Source organism: Mesitornis unicolor, unplaced genomic scaffold (genome assembly GCF_000695765.1).
Source record: "Mesitornis unicolor isolate BGI_N332 unplaced genomic scaffold, ASM69576v1 scaffold38662, whole genome shotgun sequence".
In the NCBI taxonomy this organism is placed as follows: Eukaryota; Metazoa; Chordata; class Aves; order Mesitornithiformes; family Mesitornithidae; genus Mesitornis; species Mesitornis unicolor.
This window is the reverse complement of record NW_010170553.1, coordinates 11,575-22,826: the sequence shown is the minus strand read 5'-3', so window position 1 is coordinate 22,826 and position 11,252 is coordinate 11,575. Positions and strand designations below refer to the sequence as shown.

The following is an 11,252-nucleotide window of genomic DNA, read 5'->3' as shown; positions in this document are numbered from 1 at the left end:
GGGGGTTGTCCCCCCCCCAGCCACAGCCACGCTCGCCATCAGGGGTTTTGGTCCTTCCTAGCTCCCTGGACCGCGCAGACCCAGAAGGGAGAGGCAGGAGAAAGGATCTGGGGGCAGACACGCCTGTGTGGGTACCACAGTGGGGAGAACAGGACTTTCCTGGCATCACCCACCCGCTTACAGGAAAGAGGAAGAAACACAGCAAACGGCAGCCACTCCTGTGATTCAGTCAATGGAGCAGGGTGGGGGGCAGAAATCCTTCACATTCAGCAAAAATGAAACAAAGGGGGGTGGGGGGAAGAGAAAAAAGAAAGAGCCTGAGCGAGTCAGGAGCCCCAGCTGCCTCCATGCTCTCCTGGTGCTGCAGAGAGAGATGAGCTGCCCGACAGGAAGGGTGGGTGGGGAGGAGGGCGCAGAACGAGGAGTGAGAGGACCCCACTCATGCCGGGGTGCAGGAGGGAAGGGGGAAAGAAACCCCCTTATGGTGACTTCTACAAAGCTGCTTTTTAGGCTACAGCAAGAGAGCAGGCCTGCTTTTCTGCATGGGGATTGCCCAAAGGGGGAAGTCTGGATCCTGCTCCCACTGCAGCAAAACTGGTGGCTGGGAGGCGAGAGGCAGCCGAGCGCGCTCCAGGCAGCATCACCTTGGGCAAAAACCGCAAGGCACGTACCACAGCCCGAATTTCAACAGACGGCTGCATTGAGTAACAGCCACTGCCTCTGCAGCTGCAGGGCCCTTCCCCCCTGCCCACCAAACCCTGCTGCAGCCCCCCAAGCAGGGCACAGGACACACACCCGTTGGTCCCTGCTGCAGAGCCCCCAGCTCTGTTCACAGGGACGGAGCCAAGCTCCCCACACCACAGCCACCGAGGGCCAAGGTTTTGGCCATGAAACCCAGTGCCGCCCTTCCGCTGTCTGAAAGGGAGCCACAGCCTATGGTGCCTTCCTTTTCCTTCTTTACCCCTGCAGAGCAAACACGAGGGTGGGGGTCCAGAGGCACTAGTGGCACGTGAGACCTCACACTCCCCACCCTCTTGACTCAGTGGCAGAGCAGATGGAGCAAGTCCAGGAAAGCATCTTCCTGCAGTCCTAAGTCCTGCGTCTAGGAGAGCAGGAAGTTTCCTGCCCCATTGCCTGTGACAGCCATCCATCAGTCCCTGAATGCCAGCTTTCCCATCCAGTTCAATACAGAGCTGCCCAGCAGCTTGCTGGTGGCCATACCACACTATTGCTCAGCCCCATCATATACACGCCATGGAAAATAAAGGACAGAGGCAACAGCTGGCTCTGTTCTTAAACTTCACATGTTACCATAGCACCAAGAGGACTCGGACGAGGTCGGAAGCATCTGGAGGGGGTGCCAGAATTTGCACAAAACCCCTGGAGGGGACACCCCTAGTCCAGAAATGCTGCCTGCAGCCAGCGCTAAGTGTAGCGCAAAGAACATAGATGGCCATTTGTCCAAAAGCTGCCCAGAGAAGTAACAGATCTGGGCCTCAAGCTCCATCCTAAGGCCACTCCATGCGAGAGGCACACAAGCAAAGCCCAGTCCCACACGCAGAACAGCCATCCAGGACACAGACAGCAACGTCCACATGTTCCCTCAGACACCAGCACTGCCTCTGCAGGCCAGCTATGGCCCGGACACAAGCGGAGGCTGATGCTCTCCCCATGAACATCTTGTATCCAGCCCCACTTATCTGTCAGGGCTTCCACACACACCCTGCACCTCCGAACACCCAAGTGCAGGGTGGAGAGTCATCTTCTGTGGCTCCATGCCCTGTCACTCAAGCCCATCACATCCCTGCAGCTGATGGGCTGAGCCCATCCTCATGGCTCCAGCAAAAACTCTGGACACACTTCTGCTTCCCAGGACTTAGAAAGGGGCTTCAGCTTCTGAGCAACACAAATCCCAGAGGACAGAGCCATTCCTTGCTGGTGGAAAGAACGCAGTGATATATTTAGGCACAGAAACCGCATTTAGTCACGGTCAAGGGGAACGTCCTTTACTCTGTCTGTTTGACATCTGAACCCAAGTTCTGGTGGTTAATGGCAAAGCTATGCTGCATAAGCTCTCCCAGGAGCATCTCTCCTCTCACCCCATAGCATGGGGACATTCAGGACCACAGGGGCTGGTTTAGGGGAGCACCATCTTGGGTTTTAAATACCATTTGGTCAGATCTACTCTCTCCTTGAAAAATCATGGGTCATGCTGACCGGCGAAGTTTTGTTTGCAATTGTGTCGCGTCTCCCCATTACCTCAGCCAGCCCGCCCTGCTCCAATTGAAGTCCAAGGATTAAGTTTACATTACGGAGCAGAGGGAGGAGGTGGATCACATTCCTACTCCCACTTAACTTGGCTCTTTCCCCACCACCCTCCTGCCCAACACTTTTCACCCAACACGTGCCAAAGGGCTGGAAGAAAGCAGGGAACAGATTATGCCAGGGCTGCTCATAAACCAGATGGGCTGACTGAAAGCAAAGCTGAGCTGCTCCAGCTATTTGCTGGGAGCTAAAGATGGGGCAAAGCCACTTCAGCAGCCTGCTACACACTGAGGACACACATCATCCTTCCCAAATTCATTTCCAGAACCCCACGAGGCCACCATGCCACCAACTCATCAGGAGACAATCACCCAAAAAACCCTGGCACCTGCAAAAGCCAGTGGCTCCACGCTCCCCTCCGGCTGCCACCAGCCCTCAGCACACGCTGCAGAGGCCACAAAACAATACAGAAGCCACCAGAAGCCTCTTTGCTGCCACAGCAGAGCACAAATGTCAACAGCTTGTCTGACATGGCAAGTATGCTGTAGGTGGAAGCGAAATAATTAACTCTCTGTAAGAGAGTGCTCTGAGCTTGCCAATTCTCCCTTACAGACAAGGACACTATTCAGAGACTTAAAATATAATAAACCTTTTCTCTCCCATTTTCTGAGCAAAATAACCTACAGAGAAAAATATTTGAAATTTTAAAAAAAAGGTCTGTCCCCATAACCAGTGAAGGAAGGAAGATGTGGGGCAGCAAGTGAGGAAATCCAAGGTTTATGGAGTTTCAAGGCAGGAAAGCTTTATCACTGCATACTCCTCGTGAAACGCAGGGCTCCCTGCTGATCACAGGGAGACCAGAAATGAGTTTTTCACATCTAAATCATTCTGAGATGACAAAATATTTCCTTGAACTACCACTCTGCAGGTTGGCAGAAATATTCCCATTCCTACTGAAATTTTGGCAGAACAAATGAAAACTCAAAATGATTTTGACATTGCAAAAAGCATCCTTCCCCTTATAGGGGAACCATACAGGGCACTGAGTTTCTTTTGACAAGGGCTGATCTCCAAACTCACCAAATTCACCATCCCAACTCCCTAACCAGCCTCCCAGAGGGATGACAATCCAAAATCCAGAATGACAATCCAAAATCCAGTGAATGCAAACAGCTACGAGATGCAGAGCAGAGAGCGTCGGCATGGTCGTGACCAGGCGGTACCTGGGATGCTGAGTGCTGCAGAAAGGGTTAACTGAAACACACGCAGGCTGTGCCCGAGCTCTCCCTTCAGGGACCAGGCCATGTCCCAGCATCAAGCTCTGCGGAGCAAGGAGGGCAGGGGGGAGGCCAACGCTCTTGTTTGCTATAGAAACCAGAAAAACACCCAGGGAATGGCTCTCTGCCCGGCCACAGGGCAAAGCCTTTGCTCCTTGAAGGGTTGTGACTGGGATCCCCTTGCTTTCACCAAGTTAAGCAGCTTTTAGAGGCCGCTCAGTTCACCAAAAGTATTTGTTACTGGATGGGCAGCAAAATGCAGAAAATCCATTCAAATATAAAAAGCTGAAAGGAACAAGGCTGATTAGAACAAAGGAGATGTAGCTGAATGCAGGAAGGTTCACCAACCTCAAGTGCCCCAAGTTTCTGCCAGCATCTCAAACTGATGATGCATTTCGGATGGGCAGAACTCACCATGAGAGATGGAGTTTGACCCAGGACATATTTCCTGATGTCTTTTATTGACAGCCAGCAGTGCCAACACAGCCCCAAAGCCTTGCCTAGACAGGAGGACAACTCGCTGAAGGGGTGGCAGAGAACTTTGCAAGTTTTCCACCTCTGCCTGACATTTCCCTAGAAACAATTATTTGTCCTGATCACCCCAAGATTCACAACACAAGGTACCTGGATCCATCACACAAGAGGCGAGTATTGCTATTTAACTGTTTCAGTGAGGGCTCTGAAGTCAATGGAAACCACCCCAAGCCATAAGGTCTGCAAAAGGCCATCCCTCCCTCCCAAATGATAACTTCTAGGTTGTATCTGAAATAAAATAAAGAAGTCAAAACCTGCAATCTGTCAATCATTCCAGGGCATAGCTGAAGCTATGTTTCAAGGTAATGTTCTCCTATACGGATTTAGTTCATAAATATTCATTTATATGCAAACATTGTTCCTTGGCATTGCCTTCGGTAACCCAGTCAAGTGGGAATGCGGCTTATTGCGACTCATTTCTAAACAAAGTTTTTAAAGTGCTTTGAAAACTGATTTGCCTACAGGCTTCTTGTCTGCCGCCGTCTTTTCATAAAGCTATGGCCTTGTGGTTATAACCCTGGACTGGGATTCAGCACACAAGACTCATTCCCAGGTACCATTTACCTGCTGGGTAAACTTTAGGCAAATTCTTGTCTGTGCCTCCGCTCTCCCTTCTAATAACTGGGATAATGACACCTGGTCTCTTTTACAGAAGCATAGATGTGTATAGACAAGGGTACATAATCACAAGGCATTATTATTGCTTCAATAATGTTTTCTTGCAACGTTATCCTGTATAAAGGAAGGTAGACAAAGGCTTCTATTCCAGTTTGCGTTGTCATGTTGCTACCTGTAGAAGTGCTCTGGAGCTTGGCTGGGCTATGGTAATTTGCCTGCTGCATAAGTCGCTCTTGGTGGTTGATCAAAATTACTCAATTTCCATCCCCGCTTCAAGGGAAAGCCCCAGTTTTACCCAGAATAGGATTTCCAGTGACTTGCCAGGAGTCTGAATGCTACAGCCCACGTTCACAAGACAGAGCAGATAGTTTGGTCCTGTGCAACCCATTGCCCAGCTTTACAGCAGCGAGGAAGACAGAAGAGGACTTAGACCTCCACGTCTTAGGAAAAGGCAGTAACCAGCCTGGATAAGGGCAAGGCAGAGAGAAGCCTCACTGCTCTGCAGGCAGACAGGGGGTGGCAGGGACGGGAGGGAGGATGCCACCCAGACACCTGCTCCACAGCATCCCAGCTGGTGAAGGCAGTCCCAAAGCTGGAGCAGAAACAATCCCTCACTCAGGTCAACCATGCTACTCTGAACAGCAAATTGCTTGACCCTGGAAACCCAGAGAAGTGTCAGAGCTACCTTACTTTTTCCAGTTTCCATTCCCAGCCAAGATGATGTGCATCCAGCTATGTTGTGCACCCCAAGGACAGGGAAGGAACACAGTGGTATCCCTGCTGCACTCCCAGCCCCCTGGGACACAGAGATGCCCTGTCCTGATGTGTGGAGATATCTGCACACATCTGCTCCTCGCCTGCTCATGCTGCAGACGTTACTGAGGCTGTTTTGCAGCTCTGCCCAAATTCTGGACCAGTAGGAATTTAGAAACCAGTCCAGCAAACACCACCCCCACGCTGGTTTGCCCATTGGGGTTTATCCTGCAGCAACTCATGGGTACCAGGCCCCACTGGGCGCTCTCAGGTCTTGGGACAGGGTGCAGCCAAATCTGGCATAGATCTAAGCTTCTGCAGACAGGGGAAAGGAGGAAGAGAAAGGAAAGGCTTGTTCCTCTAGGAGATGGCCAGCTATTTACAAAGTTCGCAGGTTTGGGATCACTTTTTTTTTCTGGGTCTCTCCTCCACGATGCTCAAGCACTACGCACAGTTGGACCCTCCCGAACTGCAAACAACTTTCTCAGCACTATGGGAGATGTTTGGTGCCAAGCCTTAGGAGTGCGAAGCCAAGCAGGAAGGGCCAGTTTAGACTGCAACTCTGCTGCCAAGCGAAATTTTAAAGGCACACAAACAGCCCTCAGATCCCACAGGGACAGGTGACCAAGAAACCTGGAGAGCCCTGATCTGGTACAGCATTAACACAAAGGGGTCCCCTGTGGGCATCCAGCCACAGCTCAGGCTGCTCACCCTGCGAGACATCCCTGCAAGGTACAATAACCTCCCTTCGCTAAGAAAAACCTTAGGCAACCTGATACTGATATCAGCTTTCTTTTTTGTTTGTTTTAAAGAAAAGGTATTTCCAACTTAAGAGAATTAAAAGCTGCAGATAGATGCTTTACATAGCCCAGCAGCCTAGTGCATAGGATAAGGAACATTTCTTTATGATACAGGATTTTCAAGAATGCCCAAATCTCCAGTCAACAGCCATATCAAAGGGGTAGCAATCCAGAAAGTCCCTGGCAGAACAGGTCAGGACCTGCCCACAGAAAATGCAAAATGCTTTTTTGAGCGAAGTACAAAGACTTGCTACAAAGCTGGTGTCTCTCTGCAAGCTATACGGATTACATACCCACACAGCAGCCCAGTGAGAAGAAATTCTAAGCTGATTAAATTAACCATCCCCAAAACGCTCCAGCAAGGCAGGGTTACCTGCATGGTACAGCAATTTTTGCTTTGATCTCCAGGAAACGTCTGTTTATTCAAAGACCATTTGCTATAGCAACCGGGGTTTATAGAAAAGGAGGGAGGAGGAAGAGAATTCCCCGGTGCTTCACTAGAGAAGTTTTACCACTGCTAGCAGAGTCCTGCAGTTAAATACCTGGGGCCAAATGACATTTCAAGTCATTTCCAGAGAGCCCCACAGACTCGATGCTGGAGCACCCTGGGAACAGAGATCTCTTGCAGGGAAGTCCAAGTTCATCAACCAAAACGAGACCCTCCTCCCCAGTCATCGTTCCTGTGTCTGCAGGAGGAGACACTCAGGAAGCAGCACAGATACTCAAAAGCAGGAGGTCAAAAGTCCCTCCCCTTCCTTTGAGGTCTGTCTTTTTGTGTTGTTTTGGAAGGGGAAAAATAAAAACAAACAAAAGACCACATAGCCCTCAAGAGGGATACAACTCACAAGGTCTGTTGTTTTCTTTTCCAACGTACTAATAATTATCAGCACAAATTCAGTGCCATTGATTCCAAGTATTCAAAACCTGTCCCTTAGTCCCATTCCTCAGTCATAAAATAGCTGTAAAAAGTCTGTTTTTAAAGTTACACATATATTGGGTGAGGGGGATTTGCCTTTGTGTTTCCAAGTCCTGCATCACACTTCAGGAAAAAAACCCAAACTTTCAAATGTGGCCCAGCCACAAGGACTCAAACAAGACTTTTTTTTTTAATAGCATGAGATTCTCAGCTTTCATTTGGTGCCCCCATTTCCAGCAGCTGGTATTTATGCAAAAGAACATCAAACGCCACGGGGCTTATAAAAAAATAAAATAAAAATCATGAAAGCTCCCACCACTGCAGTTTTGCAAGCCTCCCTGGGCTGTTTTCAACAGGCACAAGACTGCTTGGCCTCTGCCACAAGCAAAGAAAAGATGGGAGAAAAGAAACAAGATCACTGGTGAGGGCAAAGCATCTCTGCAGTGCATTTATACACTGAGGAAGTTCATGCTGGATGCTGTCATCTCACCACTTGTATCCCTGGGGACTCACTGGGGTCCTTGCAGTCGGCTTCTGCTCTGTCATGTGTGAGAACTGGGGTTCCCCTCCTTCACCTTGATGCCCATCAGGTATAAAAGCAAGAGAAACTTGCTGGTTTATGCTTTCATTTTAGTGCTATGGATTTCAGCGAAGCTGCTGCAGGATAAGGCACTTCCCTTTGCACAGAACGGTTTTTTTGCTCCATAAATATTGCATGGCACCTCCTGGCTGCTGAAGCACAAAGCCAAACACTGACACAGAGGAGCCATGGGGACTGAACGCAGCTGGGAGGGACAAGGAAGCCTCTGCAGCAGCGGCCACCATCAAAGTCCAGGTTTCCTCACATATTTTCCTTGTTAGTTCAGGAGTCAGAGCGCAGTCAGGCCAATTAGGCAAGACCTCTCTCAGCACCGTCAGCTGAGGCCTCTTGTGGCACAGGCCGAGCCGTAAATTATTCAGAGCCAAATTGCTCCTGCTATTCCCAAGGTTGGGCACATCCGGACCCCTTGCCAGCCTGTCTGTGCTTCTACCCCTTTCGCACTTTGAACACTGTTTTTCCAAGCTGGGCTGTGAGGACAAGGAAACCACAGCAGATCCCAGCCAGACATGCGCCCACAGCAGCTCTACCCAAAGCCTAGGCCACTCGAAGCTAAAGCACAACAGAGTCTGTGCTCCCATTGTGCAAATGGACCATTTAAACAGTCCAGGAAAATGCTGGCTAAAAAAACTGCACAGACAGAAATGGGGATGGGATATGGACAAGACAATGAATGCCAGTGTTTATATTTGAATGCAAATTTTCCCCAATGGCACTGGTGACCGAAAAGTGGAAGACTTTGACTTTAGGGAAAACCTGGTAGCGACTAGAAGCCTTCCAGATGTACAACAGTCTGGCTTATTTACTTCCCTCAAAGTCAGTAAAACACTACAGCATTAACAAGAACAGCCTGAGCAATGAAATGCAAATACCACTGAAATAATTAAATAAAGAGAACGATCCTTCTCCCGAAACAATGGACGGGGCTGTAATGTCTACCCTCACGGGAAAGTCTCATACAGGAGGCTGTTGTTCAAAGAGTAGCTTCAAAAGAGGCTGTTTAATTTTAGTAGGTCAGCAAGCATATGACATTACAAAGCCCTTCTTAGACAAAAGCAGAGCCAAGGAGATCTGTACAGGAAGGAAGGCAAAGCTTCCTATCGCAGGGAGGAGGTGGAAGGGGAAAGGGGAGGGGGCTGACATTTTAGAGAGATCGAATAAGGCCAACGTATAAAATTCAGACAGACCAGGCACAGAGTAGGGAGGTAAAAACAGCAGAACAGGGTGGAATATAAACTGGCCCCATCTCTCACCCAAGCTCGGTGTATGTTTGTCTTTTTAATTTTGCCGAGATTAGTTTTGCTGCAGTTGCAATCTGTCCAAATCTTGAGTCCCCTCCTAGGAGAGATGTTTGCCTTTCATTTCCTTAGACGGGTACATATTTACTTTGTTCTTTAACGCGCCCAGGGCTCAGCATCACGATTAGCAGCCATCTAAATACCAAGTCTCTGGACACAACTTGCAGCCCAGCTCCCTCGAAGCAAGGAGATGCATAAAGGAAATGCTTAGCACTAGGTACTGCCGCCCTCTGAGCGGTGGGTGACAGAGAAGTTCGGGGCTTTATCCGTGGATTTTTAATTAAGAAGGGACACTGACCCATGCTGACATTGCAAAAGGTGCCTGCTTTTGCACATGTTGCCCAATAAAACCATACCCCTCCTGCATTGCTTAACCAAGGCACAAACCAGCCCTGGATCGCGTTCTTCCAGCAACAGCCCCGGGGCTCAGCCCTGCTCTGGCCTCAGCTCCCCTGGCACAACGGGCAGGGACTGATGGCTCTGACAGCTCAGATCACACAAATGCAAGTCTCAAAAGTTGAGATTTCTTATTTTAACTGTAGTAAGGTTACCCTGGGAGGCCACAAAGGGATCTGAAGCATTAAAAAGAGGAAGGAAAAAGTAATAGTGCTGCTGAATGCACCATACGACACTTGCCTGACTTGCCAGTAGTTACAAGAAGGAGCTGATGAACTGGCCAAGAAGATGGGTTTCAAAATCCTCATATTGACCTGATTTCCAGTATCTTGACACAGACACTTGCGTGCACAGTTACTGGAGTCTAGCGCAGGGCAGGTATACAACAGTTCATGCCCCCTGCACCTTTCCTGTGGCAGCACACAGGCAGGGTGCTTTCACACTCTGCTTCCTCTGCTGCCAGGGACTTAAAGGAAACAGCAGGCAGAGAAAAATATATATATACACATACCTGCTGGGCTAGGGGAAAGAGACACAGGAACCTGCTGTTCCAGCCACAGCACAAATTGCTGTTGCACTGACTCGCTGGATTGCATTTCATGTCCCTGTGCCTTCACAGCCATGAGAAATGGAGCTCTCGCTATCGGTTGCCTCTGCATTACAGATGCTGAGCCAGAAATCATGCAATAATAATAATGCAATAATAATAATAATGTAGTAATAATAAGAATAAGAATAAAAACAGGGTTACCCCCCCAGTCTGATCATTCAGAAGAGGAACTGAGTGGCAGAAGGGATACCCTTATCCATGCTGCATTTTCTACCTTTACAAACTCCAAATGGTGAAAAAAAAATCCAACTCCGATTTTCATTTCACTGAGAAGATCTCTTGATCTTCTCTGGGCTATTTACAAGCAGCTTTAGTTAGAAGACACTTCGCTCATCAAAGAAAGCAGGGAAAATCTAGGCACTGTCAATGCAGCGAGTAGAGCACAGTTTGTGAATAATTTCTAACTCACACTAATGCTTCAAGCCGCTCCAGAGGTTTTGCTTCACCATAAATGAGCCATTTCCTCCCTGCAGAGTGAGAAACGCGTAGCTGCGCAGGTCACACACAGCAACAGCCTCTTACCCAGAGCTTGCCATCCCAATAAAACGCTCCCAGCAGCTTGACGATGTGCCGGTGATCACAGGTCGCCAATATTTCAATCTCCACCATGTAATCCTCCAGTTCATCTTCGCTCTTTGTTTCAATGACTTTGGCAGCCGCTAAAGCACCGGTTTCCTTATTCTTAGCCTGCAAGACAAAACCAGTATGAGTACAAAGGCGAGGATAGGCAGGAGCACACAGTGCTGGCACGATTCCTGCTCCTCCAGTTCACACTTAGCTCAACTGGTACCAGCCACAGCACAAGCATGGAAACTTGCAGATGCGTTTCTGCTGCCTAAACCTGTCTGTAGCTTCACAGAGAGGATGAATGCTGCATCAGGGCCAAAGCATCCTCCTTCCTCCCCCTAGTCTCCAATGCCCACACCACTTCCCATCATGGGGAGAAAGAGGCTTTCAGAAAAGGAGATACATCCTATTGTTCGTTGCATGGAAAAGATGGAAGCAAGAAAACCTCAGAGTACAGAGGCTCTCTGGTAACATCCTTGGTGATAGCTCCAATTACTAGAAGTCCTGAGTATACAGAGAATCCAACCAAATTCACAGTACGGCTGTGCACCACCACCACCCCTGAATGCCCCTACATTCCCCTTCCTCACTAGGGCAGTGTCCTGTAACACACAAGGGAA

The 11,252-nt window shown here is 49.1% G+C and overlaps 1 protein-coding gene across 1 annotated transcript in view; it reads right to left on the bottom strand.

Moving 5' to 3' along the window:
* The window catches only part of STK10 (serine/threonine kinase 10), a gene marked incomplete at its 5' end in the record, with an annotated part of 32,127 nt that extends 21,375 nt beyond the window's left edge, over positions 1 to 10,752 (bottom strand). The window contains one exon of the mRNA XM_010179728.1: positions 10,588 to 10,752. Coding sequence (XP_010178030.1) covers positions 10,588 to 10,752 — 165 coding nt within the window. The remainder of the gene's footprint in view (positions 1 to 10,587) is intronic.
* Positions 10,753 to 11,252: the final 500 nt, after the last annotated feature.